The sequence below is a fragment of the Melospiza georgiana genome, chromosome 29, assembly GCF_028018845.1.
Source record: "Melospiza georgiana isolate bMelGeo1 chromosome 29, bMelGeo1.pri, whole genome shotgun sequence".
NCBI classification, from domain to species: domain Eukaryota; kingdom Metazoa; phylum Chordata; class Aves; order Passeriformes; family Passerellidae; genus Melospiza; species Melospiza georgiana.
The window spans coordinates 5,336,586-5,354,370 of record NC_080458.1 but is presented as its reverse complement, the minus strand read 5'-3'; the positions used below and the strand labels follow the sequence as shown (position 1 = coordinate 5,354,370).

General features: G+C 64.7%; 2 protein-coding genes across 5 annotated transcripts; both read left to right on the top strand.

Annotated features, from left to right (window-relative positions):
* Window positions 1-1,718: 1,718 nt before the first annotated feature.
* On the top strand, window positions 1,719-9,318 carry NR4A1 (nuclear receptor subfamily 4 group A member 1). Its single transcript, XM_058042116.1, has 7 exons — window positions 1,719-1,786; window positions 4,359-5,155; window positions 5,329-5,458; window positions 5,540-5,691; window positions 7,013-7,215; window positions 8,012-8,190; window positions 8,280-9,318. Exons 2-7 carry the CDS (start codon window positions 4,361-4,363, stop codon window positions 8,534-8,536), a joined length of 1,716 nt encoding a protein of 571 aa, XP_057898099.1. The 5' UTR covers window positions 1,719-1,786; window positions 4,359-4,360; the 3' UTR covers window positions 8,537-9,318.
* A 3,077-nt stretch (window positions 9,319-12,395) lies between these two features.
* Window positions 12,396-16,137, top strand: ATG101 (autophagy related 101). Of its 4 annotated transcripts, none has more exons than XM_058042184.1 (3): window positions 12,396-12,522; window positions 14,260-14,545; window positions 15,328-16,137. In XM_058042184.1, the coding sequence occupies exons 1-3, from the start codon at window positions 12,398-12,400 to the stop codon at window positions 15,730-15,732; spliced, it is 816 nt and encodes a 271-aa protein (XP_057898167.1). In that variant the 5' UTR covers window positions 12,396-12,397; the 3' UTR covers window positions 15,733-16,137. The 4 variants fall into 4 exon arrangements, with proteins under 4 accessions (XP_057898167.1, XP_057898166.1, XP_057898169.1 ...); XM_058042183.1 differs by having other exon boundaries at window positions 12,397-12,522; window positions 14,257-14,545; XM_058042186.1 differs by lacking the exon at window positions 12,396-12,522 and adding an exon at window positions 12,571-12,658 and having other exon boundaries at window positions 14,257-14,545.
* Window positions 16,138-17,785: the final 1,648 nt, after the last annotated feature.

Genomic DNA, 17,785 nt, shown 5'->3' with positions numbered 1-17,785 from the left:
CAGCGGGCAGGTGTGACGTCACGGAACCCCGTCGGGGGAGGGCGATAGCGAGAAGCGGGGCCGGAGCGAGGGAACGGGGGAGAGCGCCCGGTGCTGGGACGCCTCCTCCGGTACCCCCGGGCCGCCTCCTCCGGTACCCCCGGCCCGCCTCCTCCGGTAGCCCCGTGCGCCCTCCGGACCCCTCTGCCGGGCTGTCCCCGCTGCTGCTCACGGTGTTTCGTGAGGCCAGGCAGGGTCCCGGTACCGGCTGCGGCTCCCAGGGCACCGGGCACCGGCTCCAGCCCCCCCGGTGGGACCGTGCCGCTGTAGGGGCGCTAACGGGGGAGCGCTAACGGCGCTGTCGAACCGGGCACAGCGGGCCGGGTCCCCAAGACCCCCCGGTTTGTCCCCGGGAGTGGGAAGGGACGGTACCGAGCCGGTACCGACGTGTACCGGGAGATACCAAGGGAGTGACGGGGCGGTACCGGGGGGTATCACGGGAGGTGCTGGAGTGGTACCGGGATGGTACCGGAGGGTATGGAGGGGGTACCGGGATGGTACCGGGTACTGAGGGGGTTCCGGGATGGTACCGGAGGGCATTGAGGGGGCACCGGGATGGCACCAAAGGGCACTACGAAGTTCTGGGTCTCTTCCGTTCACCGTTCGGCCTCCCGCGGGCCCGGGCCGGGCTGAGCTCATTTTCCAGCCCCCGGGCGCTGTTCCCGGCGCCGCCGCCCGCCAGCAGCCGCCGCTGTTTCCATCGGGCCGGCCAGGGGCTCCCCGCGGGGACCGGGCGGGGGCGGGACCCCGCGTCATCCCCCCCGCACCGGCACCGGGCGGGAGGAGCCCGGGGGTACCGGTGCCGCTGAGCACCGGAGAGACCCAGATGGGCACCGGGCATAGCGGTACCGGGGGTACGGGAGGCACCGGGGGCACATCGGGAATGGGGCAACGGAGATACCGGCACCGAGAGGGCTCCGGGGATAATGGTACCGGAGATACCGGCACCGGGAATGGGGGCACCGGGGTACCGGCAACGAGGGGACACCGGGGATACCGGCACCGAGAGAGAGATGGGCACTGGGCATAGCGGTACCGGGGGCACACCGGGGGCACTGATTCTGACACCGAGAGAGAGATGGGCACTGGGCATAGCGGTACCGGAGGCACACCGGGGGCACACCGGGAATGGGGCAATGAAGACACCGGCACCGAGGGGGCTCCGAGGATGCCAACACTGAGGGGACAGCGGGGATAGCGGTACCGGAGATACCGGCACCGAGAATGGGGGCACCGGGGTACCGACAACGAGGGGACACCGAGAGGTTACCGGAGGTGGGGACTGAAGTGATGCCAGCACCGAGGGGGCATCGGGGGTGGGCGCAACGAGGGGACACCGGAAACACCGGCAGCAAGAGAGCGCCGGCCATGGAGGCACCGGGGCACGGTGCACCGGCAGCGAGGAGACACCGATGGGACACCGGGGATACCCCGGCCACCGGGGCCTCCCTCCCCGCTCCGGCGGCCCCCGGGGGGGATCAGGGGGGAAGCGAGGGGCGCCCGAGCTATTTTTAGCCGGGGCCGCGGGGGTATTTTTAGCCGGGGCCGCGGGTGCGTCAATGGAACCCCGCGTGCGTCACGGCCGCGCCCCCGCCGGGGCCGCCCCCCCCGTGCGTCACCGGCCCCGCGCCGCCCCGCGCGTCACCGAGCGCTTAAGAGAAAGTAGTGGCGGGGCCGGAGCCCGGCGGAGCCCGCGGAGCGGCCGTGGCAGGAGCACGAACCGGAGCGCCGCCGCGCCGGCACCCGGGTACGGGCGGCACCGGGATGCGGGGGGCACCGGGGGTGGTCGTGCGGGCAGTGGGAGGGGCACGGTGCCCCGGTGGTGTCCCGGTGGCACCGGGGGAGCGGGAGCCGTTTGATTCACATCGGGCGCGTCAGGTGGCACCGAGGGGATCCCGGGTGGGGCATCCCGGTGGCACCGGGGGCTCAGGGCGGTGGGCGTCCCGCAAGGTGCATGGATGTGGGAGGGTGTCCCGGTAGCTGGCGCGTCCCGGTGGAGCCGGGGCTGGCGCGTCCGAAGGGCGCTGTGGAAGGAACTCCCGGTGTCACCGGTGAGAGTCGGGGGTGCCGGTGGAAGGCACCGGGCGCTGCGCGCTCTGCGGGGTTGCCCCTTGTGGGTAGCCGGTGGCGCCGGGAGGAACCGAGCGTGCACGGGAGGTGCACGGGATGGGGCGTCCCGGTGACGCCGGGAGGAGCTGGGTCAGGAGTGCCGGTAGCACCGGGGGTCGCGCGGCCGGCGGGAATTTTCAGAGCGACCCCCGGCCCCGGGGGTCCCGGGACGAGCCCGACACCCCCCTCTCCTCTGTGAGGAGCTGCGCAGCACCGGGAGCGGCTCCTTGGTTCCCCCATCCCGGCACCGCAACCGGGACGCAGGGAATCCCCATCCCTGGGGTTGGCAGCGGGCAGAGCCGCCCCACAGCGGGCATCACGCCGGGAACCCCGAGCAGAGCGGGCACGGAACCGGAGAGGGCAGGCGGGAACGCTCGGGCAGCACCGGGAGCTGGCAGCGGAGAGCACCGGGATGTGCGGGCAGCCAGCCCCGTGCGGGCAAACCCCCCGTGCCCAGCGCTGCTGCGGCATTACCGGGCACAGCAGGTGCCGGCAGGGACGTGGGCAGCGGGAGCCACCCCCGGTGTCACCGGCTGCTCTCGCCCGCCCGCGGCTCGGGGCCCGGTGCCAGCGGCTGCCACCCGCCCGTGCAGGCGGCAGCGTCGGGGCTGGGCACGGACGGGCAGCTGCCCTCCCTCCCTGCCAAAGCAGGAATCTGCAAACAGAGCCCGGCCGTGGGCACAGCAGAGGCTGCTGCGGGAATCTGTGCCCGCTCCTCGGGGGGACAGCGCAGAGGGCACCCCAAACTCTGTCAGCGAGTGGGTGGGAGGAAAAACGTCCGAACTGGGAGCGCAGGAAGGGTCGAGGAGTTGCATCTGCCGAGCTTTTCATGCAGGCAAGGAAACTCCCGCTGGCACAGACAGTGTGCCCTGAGGGGTGCACCCAGCTCGGCCCGAGGTGCCCTGGGCTTCATTCGGGGACAGGAGGCAGCTGTGGGGTCGCTGCTCCCCCTCTGCCCCCGGCTGGACACGCACAAACCCCACGGGCACCGCCCGCAGGGGGCTGGGGGCCGGTGCCATCCCGCGGGTGCCAGCGCTGGAGCCACGCTGGGTATTTTTAACCGCGGCTCCTGGCGGGGTGTCGGCTTTCCTGGTGCCCCAGAGAGCTGCCCAGATTTGGCTGGGGGAATCCGGGGGCTCTGGCAGCGGGGGCCGTGCCAGGACGTGGCCGGGGGCCAGCGCAGCGCGACCTTTAAAGGTCTGCGAGATGAATTACATTATCGTCTTGCCACGGGGGTCACTTCTGGCTTGGCTTTCAGCTGGACACAGGGCTCTGCTTGTCTTATGTCCCACCAGGTCCGTGCACACAGCCCTGGGGGGCTCCAGGGACACAGGGTGGGCTCCTCTCCCCCTCACCTGCGCTGATGTTCCCAAAAAGCCCTAAAAGGGATGATGGGGGAAGTGGAGTCCTCAAAATCCAGCTCGGCCCTAACTCCAGCTTGGCTTGGCCAGCCCGAGGGCTTGGGAATCTGCTGGCCACATTCCTCCCTCCTTTCCTTTCGGGGCCTTTTGCTAAGCCAGCGTTTTGGGCAATGTCCTTTGCACCCATTGGCTGTGCCGTGACCTTTCCTGGGGACACTGGTGGCCGCCACCACACTGCCAGTGGCCATGGAGGTGCAGCTCCAGCACGAGAAGAGCCCTGGGGAAGTTCTCACTGTTCCCACCCTGTCCCCATCCTCTGTCTGGATGCCAGAGGGGCTGTACACGGTCCCCTGGATTTCTGCTGGGGAGCCTGAGCTGTTCCAGGGTGACACCTGGATTTGTCCTGGGGTGACGCCTGAATTTCTGCTGGGGTGACAGCTGGGTTTCTGCTGGGGATCCCGAACTGTGCCCAGGGTGACACCTGGATTTCTGCTGGGGGTGACACTTGGGTTTCTGCTGGGGAGACCCAGCTGTGCCCAGGGTGACACCTGGATTTCTGCTGAGGTGACACTTGGATTTCTGCTGGGGGACACCCAGCTGGTGGGAGGTGACAGCTGGATTTCTGCTGGGGTGACACCTGGGTTTCTGCTGGGGAGACCCAGCTGTGCCCAGGGTGACACCTGGATTTCTGCTGGGGGTGACACCTGGATTTCTGCTGGGGGTGACACCTCGATTTCTGCTGGGGGTGACACTTGGATTCCTGCTGGGGGAGCCCCAGCTGGTGGGAGGTGACACCTGGATTTCTGCTGAGGTGACACCTGGATTTCTGACACCCCTCTCTCCCCGCAGAGATGCCCTGCATCCAGGCCCAGTGCAGCACCCCGGGCGCCGGCCCCTGCGAGCGCTGCCCGGCCGAGCTGCTCAGCCCCGAGGGCGGCCGATTCCCCATGGAAGTGGCCGGAGCCGATCTGGCGGCCGCCGCTCCAGCCCTGCCCAGCTTCAGCACCTTCATGGACGGCTACGCCGGCGAGTTCGACGCCTTCCTCTACCAGCTGCCCGCCAGCGGCCAGCCCAGCGCCGCCACCGCCTTCAAGCTGGAGGATTTCCAGGTGTACGGCTGCTACCCCAGCGCTTTTGGGGGGCAGCCGGACGAGACCCTGTCCTCCAGCGGCTCGGACTGCTACGGGAGCCCCTGCTCCATCCCCTCGCCCGCCACGCCCGGCTTCCAGCCCCCGCCGGCCGCGGCATGGGAGGGCTCCTTCGGGCCGTACTCGCCGCTGCCGAACTACGAGGCCGGGCAGCCCTGGGCTGAGCCAGCCAAGAGTGGGGGGTCTCAGCCTCCCTTTTTCGCCTTCAGCCCCCCGGCGCCCAGCCCTGCTGGCTCCCCGGCGACCCTCAAGGGGCAGCTGGGCCCCTCGCCCCGTGTGGACCCGCGGCTGCTGGACACGGACGCGTTTCCCCCGAGCCAGGGGGGTCCCAGGGGGTTCGGGGGGCTGCCCTTGGCTCCCAGCTCGCCGCTGCTGGAGGGGCCCAGCAAGGTGCGCAGCCCCGGGGCGGGCGAGGGGCGCTGCGCCGTCTGCGGGGACAACGCGTCGTGCCAGCACTACGGCGTGCGCACCTGCGAGGGCTGCAAGGGATTCTTCAAGGTGAGGATACTCCCACAGTGCTCTGCGGCGGCGGGAGGATGCCGAGGGGTGGCCCGGGCAGGGACGCGGAGCCGGATGCTGGGCCGGAGAGGGAGGCACGGGAGGACAGAAGGGTTTTTGTTGAGAGCTGAGCGCCCCCGGGCTGAGCTCGGCCGCTCCTTCCCCACGCGCAGCGCACAGTGCAGAAGAACGCCAAGTACATCTGCCTGGCCAACAAGGACTGCCCTGTGGACAAGCGGCGCAGGAACCGCTGCCAGTTCTGCCGCTTCCAGAAGTGCCTGGCCGTGGGCATGGTCAAAGAAGGTACCAGAACCCTCCCCAGTCCCCTCTCTGCAGCCTCTGTGGCCGCTCTGAGGACAGGCACTCACTGCAATCCCAACACAGTGGTCCGGACCGACAGCCTGAAGGGGAGGCGAGGCCGGCTGCCCTCCAAGCCCAAGCAGCCGCCGGATGCGTCCCCCGTCAGCCTCATCACCTCGCTGGTGCGGGCTCACATCGACTCCATCCCCAGTGCCACCAAGCTGGACTACTCCAAGGTAGGGCTGGTGCCACCCCACGCCCTGCCCAGGGCCGTGGCTGGGGCTGCGGTTGGATCCTGACCCATCCCCATCCCAATCCTGACCCATCCCTGTCCCAGTTCCTCACCCATCCCTGTCCCAGTTCCTCACCCATCCCCGTCCCAGTTCCTCACCCATCCCCGTCCCAGTTCCTCACCCATCCCCATCCCAGTTCCTCACCCATCCCCATCCCAGTTCCTGGTGCTGTCCTCATCCTGTTCCTGATCCAAACTCATCCCTGTTGCTAACCCAACAGTTCCCGACCTGTCGCCGTCCCAAATCTTGATCCCATTCCCACCCAGTTCCTCACCCATCTTCATGCCAGCTCCTGATCCCATTCCCACCCCAATTCCCAATCCACCCCTGTCCTAGGTCCTGACCCATTCCAGTTCCTGACCCATCCCCATCTCAATCTTGACCCATCCCCATCCCAATCCTGACTCATCCCAATCCTGGCCCATCCCAGTTCTTCACCCATCCTCATCCCAGTCCTGGATCATCCCCATCCCAATCTTGACCCATCCCATCCCCATCCCAATCTTGACCCATCCCCATCCCAGTCCTGACCCATCCCATCCCAGTTCTTCACCCATCCTCATCCCAGTCCTGACCCATTCCCATCCCAGTCCTGGATCATCCCCATCCCAATCTTGACCCATCCCCATCCCAGTCCTGACCCATTCCCATCCCAGTCCTGGATCATCCCCATCCCAATCTTGACCCATCCCATCCCATCCCATCCCATCCCATCCCATCCCATCCCATCCCATCCCATCCCATCCCATCCCATCCCATCCCATCCTATCCCATCCCATCCCATCCCATCCCATCCCATCCCATCCCATCCCATCCCATCCCATCCCATCTCAATCCTGACCCATCCCCATCCCAGTCCTGGATCATCCCCATCCCAATCTTGACCCATCCCATCCCATCCCCATCCCAGTCCTGACCCATCCCCATCCCAGTCCTGACCCATCCCCATCCCAGTTCTTCTCCCATCCCCATCCCGGTCCTGGATCATCCCCATCCCAATCTTGACCCATCCCCATCCCAACCCTGACCCATCCCATCCCATCCCCATCCCAATCCTGACCCATCCCAATCCCGACCTGTGCCCACCTCGCTCCTGATCCATCCCCACCCCACTCCTGACCCATCTTAGTCCCGACTCATTCCCATCCCAGTTCTTTACCCGTGCCCATCCCAATCTTCACCCATCCCCATGCCAGATCCTGACCCATCCCCACCCCACTTCTTCCCCCGTGCCCACCCCACTCCTGACCCGTGCCCACGGCAGTTCCAGGAGTCAGCCCCGTGCCCGTTTGAGAAGGAGGACTCGGTGGACGTGCAGCAGTTCTACGACCTCCTCACCGGCTCCATGGACGTCATCCGCAAGTGGGCCGAGAAGATCCAGGGCTTCAGCGAGCTGCCCAAGGAGGACCAGGACCTCCTGCTGGAGTCAGCCTTCCTGGAGCTCTTCATCCTTCGCCTGGCGTACCGGTGAGCCCCGGGGCAGCCCAGAGCAGGGGGTGACACCTGGGTTTCTCCTGGGGGTGACACCTGGGTTTCTGCTGGGGGTGACACCTGGGCTTCTCCTGGGGGTGACACCTGGGTTTCTGCTGGGGGTGACACCTGGGCTTCTGCTGAGGGTGACACCTGGGTTTCTGCTGAGGGTGACACCTGGGCTTCTGCTGAGGGTGACACCTGGGTTTCTCCTGGGGGTGACACCTGGGCTTCTGCTGAGGGTGACACCTGGGCTTCTGATGAGGGTGACACCTGGATTTCTGCTGAGGGTGACACCTGGGTTTCTCCTGGGGGAGCTCAAGCTGGGGGGGGTGACACCTGGGTTTCTGCTGGAGGTGCCTGAGCTGTGCCCAGGGGTGGCACCTCAATTTCTTCTGGGGGATCCCGAGTTGTGCCCAGGGGGTGACACCTGGATTTCTGCTGGGGGTGACACCTGGATTTCTGCTTGGGGTGCCTGAGCTGTGCCCAGGAGTGGCACCTCAATTTCTTTTGGGGGATCCCGAGTTGTGCCTGGGGGATGACACCCTGGATTTCTCCTGGGGCATTCCAAGCTGTCCCCAGGGTGACACCTGGATTTCTGCTGGGTTGGCACCTGGATTTCTACTGGGGGAGTCCAAGCTGTGTCCCAGGGTGACACCTGGATTTCTGCTGGGGATGACACCTGGATTTCTGCTGGGGGAGCCCAAGCTGTGTCCCAGGGGTGACACCTGGATTTCTGCTGGGTGAGCCCCTGAGCTGTGCCCAGGGGTGACACCTGGATTTCTCCCGGCAGCTCCAAGCCAGAGGAAGGCAAACTCATCTTCTGCAACGGCGTGGTGCTGCACCGGCAGCAGTGCGTGCGCGGCTTCGGCGAGTGGATCGACGCCATCCTCGAGTTCTCCCAGAGCCTGCACCGCATGAGCGTCGATGTCCCCTCCTTCTCCTGCCTCGCCGCCCTCGTCATCATCACAGGTGAGATCCTGCCAGCTCCAGGCTTGTCGCTGTCCCCATCGCCACCTGCTGTCTGTCCCCGCCGTCCCACACGCTGTCTGTCCCCGCAGACCGGCACGGCCTGAAGGAGCCCAAGCGGGTGGAGGAGCTGCAGAACCGCATCGTGGGCTGCCTCAAGGACCACGTGGCGGCAGCAGGGCCCGAGCCCGGCCGCTCCAGCTGCCTCTCCAAGCTGCTGGGCAAGCTGCCCGAGCTGCGCAGCCTCTGCACCCAGGGCCTCCAGCGCATCTTCTACCTCAAGCTGGAGGATCTGGTGCCGCCGCCACCCATCGTGGACAAGATCTTCATGGACACTCTGCCTTTCTGAGTCCCCGGCAAGGGGCTGCCATGAGCCCCTGACCTGCCTGGGGACATCTGGGACCCGCCCTGGGTAACCCTGGTTCAGTCCAAGGATGCCTGGGAACCCTCTGGGCACCCCTGGGTCACCCCTGGGATGCCTGGAACATCGCCTGGGTACCCCTAGATCAGCCCTGGGATGTCTGGGACCCTCCCTGGGTGACCCCCAGAATGCCCAAAAACCACCTGGGGTATCCCTGGATCACTCCCGGGACGCCTGGAACCTGCCCTGGTCACTCCTGGATCAGTTCTGGGATGCCCAGGACACCCCTGTGGACTCCTGAACGACCTCTGGGACACCTGGGACCCCCCCCAGGCCATTCCCAAGACTCCATGCATACCCCTGGATCACCCCCAGAACCCCTGGAACCCCCTCCTGGGTCATCCACAGGATGTCTGGCACCCCCTGGGCACCCCAAATCGCTCCTGGGATCCCTGGGACCACCCCTGCATCACTCCAGGGATGCCTGGGATCGCTCCCAGGATATCTGGAACATCCCCTGGGTACCCCTAGATCAGCCCTGGGATGTTTGGGACGCCCCCTGGGTGACCCTCAGAATGCCCAAAAACCACCTGGGCATCCCTGGATCACTCCTAGGATGCCTGGAGCCCCCTCCTGGGTCATCCACAGAATGCCTGGGACCCCCTGGGCACCCCAAATCGCTCCTGGGATGCCTGGAACCACCCCTGCATCACTCCAGGGATCCCCTGGATCACCCCCAGAACACCTGGAACCCCCTCCTGGGTCATCCACAGGATACCTGGGCACCCCTAGGTCGCTCCTGGGATGCCTGGGACCACCCCTGCATCACTCCAGGGATGCCTGGGATTGCACCCAGGATATCTGGAACATCCCCTGGGCACCCCTAGGTCGCTCCTGGGATCCCTGGGACCACCCCTGCATCACTCCAGGGATGCCTGGGATCACTCCCAGGATATCTGGGTCCCCCCCTCAGATGCCTGAGTCTTCTTGGGGGCACTTTTTGGGGTGCCCCACGTGCCTTCACGGCTCAGGGCGCTGCCTCCCAGCAGCCCCGGCGCCGTCTTCCCCGGGGGCATCGCCGGCGCGGTGCCCTCCTCCCCTGTAAAAACGCCCCTGATGTAAATAGCGCCGGCCGGGTCCTGTACAGAGCGGGGGGCATGAGCGAGGGGTGGCTCCGGCCCCCTCAAACCCCCCTTTATATATATTTTTCTGATTTTCCCTCTTTTTGGCCATTTTCTGTATATAAACTTGTCCGTACAGTGAGAGCCACTGGGCGGGACCTTTGTCCCTTGTGTTCCCTTTTAGTTAAAATTCGGGGATTGGGAAATAGGAGGACACGGGAGCTGGGACAGGCAGACTGGGGACAGCTAGAGCTGGGGACAGGAGCTGGTGACAGCCGGGCTGGGGACAGTGTAGATGTCAGAGCTGGGGGCAGCTGGGACACTTGGGCTGGATGAAAACAAGACGCTGGAGCCAGGGAAAAAACAGAGAACTGGAGCTGGGACAGCCGGGGTGATGGAGCCGGGGACAGCTGGAGTCAGGGTGCCAGAGCTGGGGACAGCCAGGCCGGGGCATCTGGGGACAGCTGGGGCACTTGAAATGGCGACAGCCAGGATGCCAAACCGGCGACAGCCGGACCGGTGGATCTGGGGACAGCTGAGATGCCAAACCGGGGACAGCCGGGGCTCCGGAGCCGGGATGCCTGAGCTGGGGACAGCCAGGCCGGGGCATCTGGGGACAGCCGGGATGTCAAACCGGGGACAACTCGGATGCCAAAATCGGGGACAGCCGGGGCTCCGGAGCCGAGATGCCAGAGCTGGGGACAGCCGGGGCTCCGGAGCCAGGATGCCAGAGCTGGGAACAGCCAGGCCGGTGGATCTGGGGACAGCTGGGATGCCAAACCGGGGACAGCCGGGGCTCCGGAGCCGGGGACAGCCGGGACAGTGGATCTAGGGACTGTCAGGGCTCCAGAGCCGGGACACCAGAGCTGGGGACAGCCGGGGCTCCAGAGTGGGGACAGCCGGGGACAGCCGAGATGCCAAACCGGGGACAGCCGGGACGTCAAACCGGGGGCAGCCGGGGCTCCGGAGCCAGGATGCCAGAGTTAGGGACGGCCGGGGCTCCGGAGCGGGGACAGCCGGGGAGAGCCCGGGCTCCGGAGCGGGGACAGCCGGGGACAGCCGCGGCTCTGGAGCGGGGACAGCCGGGGACAGCCGCGGCTCCGGAGCCTCACGTTGCCCACGGCGCTGCCCTTGAACCGTCACTCACCCCCGGCTGCCGCCGCCCCGCACCTGTCGCCCGCCTGATTTATCCTCCCCAAAATAACCGGGAAGCGTGACCGCGATCCCCGCTCGTGTTCCTGGGGACGTGGCCGCTGGCAGGGCCAGCCCTGGCGGGGGGGTGGTGGCAGCGTTTGGGGTCCCCAGCCCAGGAGTTGGGGACAGAGCCGGGGACGCCAAAGCAGGAGGGTGACACGCGTGGCCGATTTGTCTCCCGGCTTGTCGCCTTCCTGCTGCTGGGGACAGCCTGGCCCCGGAGCAAACTGAGCGGGGACACTCTGAACAAGGGCCACATTGAGGCTCGGGGCCGGGGGCGCCCGCAGCGACAAAAAACAAGGGTCCCTCTGTCCCCCCCGCCGCCGCCCCCGCCTGGGGACAGCGCTGACGCACGGCGGGGCCGCGAACGGGAACCGGGACACGGTGGGCACCGGGTTGGCACCGGCGCGGTTGCTCTGTCCCCTTCCCACAGCTCAGAGCTGCCCTCTGCCACCTTGTCCCCATCGCTGTCCCCGTTCCCTCGGCACGGGCTGCTGCGGGAGGGACGGGGACGGTACCGGCAGGGCCGAGTGAAAGCAGCTCCGTGGAACCGGCGGGCGGGCCCGGGGCTGCTCGGCACAGACGCGGCCGTGTCGGTGTGTGCCCGCACGGTGACACGGCCACATTCCTGCTGCGACTGACACCGAGCCGTGTGTCCCCATGGCAGGATGGCAGATCAGTGCCCCAAACGTCCCCTTTCCCTGTGTCCCCATGTCCATCCGTCCCCTGTTCCTGTGTCCTCCAAGTCCCTGAGTCCCTGCTCCCACTGCGCCCCATATCCACGTGTCCCCATATCCATCCCTATCCCCATACCCAGCCATCCCGCTGTCCCTTTGTCCCTCTCGTCTTCATGTGCCTTCATCCACTATCCCCCCGTGTCCCCATATTCTGTGTCACTCTGTCCCTTGTGTCCATCTGTGTCCCCCCTTTTCTTTATTTCCCCTGTTGTCCCATATCCTTGTGTCCCTTCATACCCAGCTGTCCCCCGTGCCCTTCTGTCCCATGTCCCCACAGGTGTCACCCACATCCCTGCTCACACCGCACCCCATATCCACCTGTCCCCGTGTCCATCCTATCCCCATATCCAACCATCCCACTGTCCCTTTGTCCCTTTATCCAGTATCCCCCACGTCACGCTGTCCCTTGTGTCCGTCTGTCCCTGTGTCCCCCTCCCTTTCTTTATTTCCCCTGCTGTCCCATATCCTTGTGTCCCTTCATATCCAGGTGTCCCCCGTGCCCCTGTGTCCGGTGTCCCCACGCGTGTCCCCCCCGTTGTCGCCTTGTCCCCGCAGGGGTCAGCGGGGGACACCGGCCCCGCTGCAGTACCCCCGAGGAGCCTCCAGAGCTGGGGGCGCCATGGAGCAGGTGAGACGCTCTGGGCTGCGGCCTTCCAGCTCTATGTCCCTTTTGGAACGAACCAAGCAGCGAAGAGGGGAATCCGCGGACTCGGAACGGCCAATCCACCTCCGGTGACACCCCGCTGGCGGGAACGGCACCGAAAGGGAAAAATGTTAACGGAATCAAGTTCAGAGTGATGAAACACCGTGGTCATGGCCGGAAGGGTGGCTACGGTGCCGGTGGTGTGTTCTGCACTCCCCCCCGCGTAGATGGGATGATCCACCTCCCTCCTCCGTGCCGTCAGATGGTCGGGCCCGGGCGGTGAGTGGGGACCGGGGCCGGGCCCGGGGACCGAGGGGGCACCGCGGCCGGGCCGGGGCTGAGGGGGCGCAGGGACCGAGGGGGGACCGGGACCTCGAGCCTGGAGGGAGCCTGAGGCGCTCCGTGGGAGACTGAGGTGGGCTCCGGCCGCGACGTCTGGGCCTGTGTGGTGTTTTGGGGGACCCAGCCGGGATCCCCCGGGCTCCTGGGAGGTGGGGGTGGGCCCGTACGGGGACACCCGGGTCCCTCAGGGGTATAGGATCCACGAGGGGACCTGAGCAGGACATTTGGGTCCCTGAGGGGACCTGACCAGGACGTTTGGGTGCCTCAGACTATTAGATCCCTGAGAGGACCCGATCAGGATATTTGGGTCCCTCAGGTGTATTGGATCCATGAGGGGACCTGAGAAGGACATTTGGGTTCCTGAGGGGACCTGAGCAGGACATTCAGGTCCCTCTGGGATATTGGATCCATGAGGGGACCTGAGCAGGACATTTGGGTTCCTGAGGGGACCTGAGCAGGACATTCGGGTCCCTCTGGGATATTGGATCCCCGAGGGGATCTGACCAGGACATTCGGGTCCCTTCTGGGGTATTGGATCCCTGAGGGGACCCGACCAGGACATTTGGGTCCCATCCTGGGACACCTGGATCTCTTTGGCACACCCAGTCCTGGACCCCCCTGAACTTCTGCCAGGGCCCATGTCTGTGGGATGTGAGAGATTTCAACCAACCCCAATCTCTGTGGGGCTGTGGGGGGCCTGTACTGAGGGTGCCTGGATCCTTGTGGCATGTGGGGGACCCAAATCAGGACATCTGGGGCTATGGTGGGGGTCTATACCAATGGTGCCTGGATGTTTTTGGCATGTGGGGGACTCAAATCAGGACATCTGGGGCTACAGGGGGTCTATACCAACGGTGCCTGGATGTTTTTGGTATGTAGGGGACTCAAATCAGGACATCTGGGGCTATGGTGGGGGTCTATACCAAGGGTGCCTGGATGTTTTTGGCATGTGGGGGACTCAAATCAGGACGTCTGGGGCTATGGTGGGGGTCTATACCAATGGTGCCTGGATGTTTTTGGCATGTAGGGGACTCAAATCAGGACATCTGGGGCTATGGTGGGGGTCTATACCAATGGTGCCTGGATGTTTTTGGCATGTGGGGGACTCAAATCAGGACATCTGGGGCTATGGTGGGGGTCTATACCAAGGGTGCCTGGATTTTTTTGGCATGTGGGGGATTCAAATCAGGGCACTTGGGTCTCTCTGGGGTCTATACCAAGAGTGCCTGGATTTTTTTGGCATGTGGGGGACTCAAATCAGGACATCTGGGGCTATGGTGGGGGTCTATACCAATGGTGCCTGGATGTTTTTGGCATGTGGGGGACTCAAATCAGGACATCTGGGTCTCTGTGGGGTCTATACCAAGAGTGCCTGGATTTTTTTGGCATGTGGGGGATTCAAATCAGGACATCTGGGGCTATGAGGGATCTGTACCAAGAGTGCCTGGATTTTTTTGGCATGTGGGGGATTCAAATCAGGACATCTGGGTCTCTGTGGGGTCTATACCAAGAGTGCCTGGATGTTTTTGGCATGTGGGGGATTCAAGTCAGGACACCCGGCTGGGTCCCTGTGGGCTACCAGGACACCAGCACACAGTGGGGAGGCAGAGGGGCTGTCACCCAAGCCTGGCAGCACCCAACCCCCCCTGTGCCACCCTCGTGTCCCCTCAGCAGCCGCTGCTGTGGCCCCTCCAGCGCCGGCCCCGCCATGAACTGCCGCGCCGAGGTGCTGGAGGTGTCGGTGGAGGGCAGGCAGGTGGAGGAGGCCATGCTGGCCGTGCTCCACACCGTCCTGCTGCACCGCAGCACCGGCAAGTTCCACTACAAGAAGGAGGGCACCTACTCCATTGGCACCGTGGGCACCCAGGACGTGGACTGCGACTTCATCGACTTCGCCTACGTGCGCGTCTCCTCCGAGGAGCTCGACCGCGCTCTCCGCAAGGCTGTGGGGGAGTTTAAGGTGAGAGGAGGGAGAATGGGGAGCGTGGAAGGGGTTAAAGGGAAGCCACACATCTGCAAGGGTGCCCCAGGATGGAGCAGGGGGCTCCTGTGGGTGGATTAAAAGGAGGAGTGTAGGGGGATACATATGGGTAAATTAAGGTGATGTAGAATGTAATCTTATCCCCCAATGAGTTGTAGCTGGACTAATTAGTAAAAGATTAGGAGCTACACCTGTAGCCAATAAGAACAAGTGGTATAAAAGAGTGGATTGGTGGGATCTGGACTCAGATGATTACTGCAAGGACCAGGAAGAGTCAGTGTGTAGAGGAACTGCTTACAGAAAACATCGAGGAGGCACAAAACTCTGAGGGTATGGAATCCTTGCACTGTAATGATAACAGAACTCTTGATATAAAAGATAACAGCTGAGGGCTGGAGGAGACTGAGAGGAGACTCCTCAGCTTCATCCCCAGGGCAGCTCTGGTCTCTGCTCCGTGGGACAGTGACAGCACTGAGAGAATGGATAGAGCTGTGGCAGGGAAGGGGTGGGATGGATATTGGGGAAAAGCTCCTTCCCCCACAGGGTGATGGGGGCTGGAACAGCTCCCCAGGATGTGGTCATGGCCCCAAGGCTGCCAGAGCTCAGGGAGTGTTTGCACACTGCTCTCAGGCACAGGGGTGGGTCTGGATGATCCTTGGGGGGTCTCTACCAGCTCTGTGATTCCATAAACCCCAGTGGGATGTGCCTGGGGAGGGTTTGGTCAGTCCCTGCTCCCCCGTGACCCCCGGGCTGCCCCGCAGGACGCGCTGCGCAGCTCCGGCTCCGACGGCATGGGGCAGATCTCCCTGGAGTTCTACCAGAAGAAGAAATCCCGGTGGCCCTTCTCAGATGAGTGCATTCCCTGGGAGCTGTGGACCATCAAGGTGAACGTGGTGAACCTGGCCAACGAGCAGGAGCGGCAGATCTGCCGCGAGAAGGTGGGGGAGAAGCTCTGCGAGAAGATCATCAACATCGTGGAGGTGATGAACCGCCACGAGTACCTGCCCAAGATGCCCACCCAGTCCGAGGTGGACAATGTCTTTGACACCAGCCTGAAGGACGTGCAGCCCTACCTGTACAAGATCTCCTACCAGATCACGGACTCCCTGGGCACCTCGGTCACCACCACCATGCGCCGGCTCATCAAGGACACGCTGGCGCTGTAGGGCTGGTGTCACCCAGGCAGGGTCACCGTGGCACTTTTGGGGCAGTGACTCTGCTTGGATCCCCTCCTTCACCTCCAGAAAGCTTCTGGGAGGAGCTTGGCTTGGCCTAGCCTGTAATTTGGGGGTTGTTGCTCCTTGGTTTTGTCCATCCTGGAGAACTGGCTCAGTGGCTCCGGCCTGGCTGATGACCGGGGTGAGTCCTCAGGGCAAGGGTGGCACCAGCCCTGAGTGGTGCTGGGGCCTGGCAGAGGGTGCTGGGGGTCAGGGTGACACCCCACAGCAGCACACTTGGTGCCACACAGCCAGTGCTGGCCGTGTCCCTTATCACCACCTGTCCCCAGTGTCACTCCTGTCCCTGGGGGGCCAGAGCTGCCCCAAAAATAAAAGAGTTTCTGCTTTCACACAGAGCCTGGTCATGTCCTGGCTGTGGGGGCCATGGGAGGGGAGAATGGATGCTGAGGCTGAGCTGGTGGTCCCAAATCACATCCAAAACCAAGGGGCTGAGCTGGGGAGTCCCCATTGCTGTGGGGCTGAGCTGGGGGTCTCCAGTGCTGTGGGGCTGAGCTGGGGGTCCCCATGGCACACTCACACCATGGGGCTGAGCTGGGGGTCCCTAGTGTGATGGAGCTGAGCTGGGGGACCCCAGTGTAGTGGGGCTGAGCTGGGGGTCCCCATGGGGGATTGAGTGCTGTGGAGCTGAACTGGGGGTCCCCATGGCACACTCACACCATGGGGCTGAACTGGGGGTCCCCATGGCACACTCACGCCACGGGGCTGAGCTGGGGGTCCCCATGGCACACTCACACCATGGGGCTGAGCTGGTGGTCCCCTGAGCCATGGGGTCCCCATTGCACCCCAGTGCTGTGGGGCCGAGTGCCTGCAGTGGGGACAGCCAGAATGGGGAGCTGCCCCCCAGGGGCACCTCAGGAGGGGGCTGGGGTGACTCCCCCTTCCCTGCAGGACTCTGCACCCCTCCAGGGGGGCTCCAGGGCGGGGCAAAGCTGCTGCCCCTTGCCGGGGGGGGCACCCAGCGCCAGTGAGCGTGAGGGGGGCCGTGGAGGGAGGATCAGAGAGTTCCTGACATCACTTAAACCCTCGCGTCTGTCACCGCCACACTCCGCTCCCGGGAGGAAGACAAGGAGGAGGAGGAGGAGGGGGACATGAACGCCACCCGTGAGGACACGGGGCTGAGCGAGGCCGCCCAGATCGCCGTGGTCCTGGTGCTCTGCCTCGCCGTCACCTTCGCCATCCTCTTCCTCGGCTGCAACCTGCTCCTGCAGGCCGAGAGCCTGGCAGCGCCCACGGCGCAGGGCGAGCGGCGCCTGTCCGAGCCTGACCCTGCCACCGAGGGCACGTAGGGATCCGGCCGGAGCCTCACGGATGGACAGATGGACAGACGGACATCTGTCCAGATGGACACGGACCAGCACGGATGGACGTGGCCGGGCGGGAGTGTCCTTGGCTGCAGCATCTCCAGTGACCCTTGGGAATGGAGCAGGATGTGCACTGGGATCCTGGCCTGAGTGGCAGATGGACAGATGGACGGCTGGGTGTGGATGGACAGCTGTGTCCTTGCCTGTAGCACCTCTGAAGGTGTGGGACGGCGCTGGGGGCTTGTGTGGGTGGATGTAGGGAATGGGCAGTGAGCCCAGTGGATGGACAGATGGACGGGTGGACATGGATCAGTATGGATGGCATGGCTGGAGAGAAGCATCCTTGGCTGCAGCAACTCCAGTGACCCTTGGGAACAGGATGTGCACTGGGATCCTGCCCTGAGCAGCAGATAGATGGATGGATGGATGGATGGATGGATGGATGGATGGATGGATGGATGGATGGACGGACGGATGGACACGGACCAGCACGGATGGACATGGCCAGACATCAGTGTCCTTGGCTGCAGCATCTCCAGTGACCCTTGGGAATGGAGCGGGATGTGCACTGGGATCCTGCCCTGAGCACAGGGGACTCGGGTGCCTGGATGTCACTGAGAGCAGGTGGGACCCGCCTAAGCCTGGCGGACGGACGGACAGATGGATGGATAGATGGATGG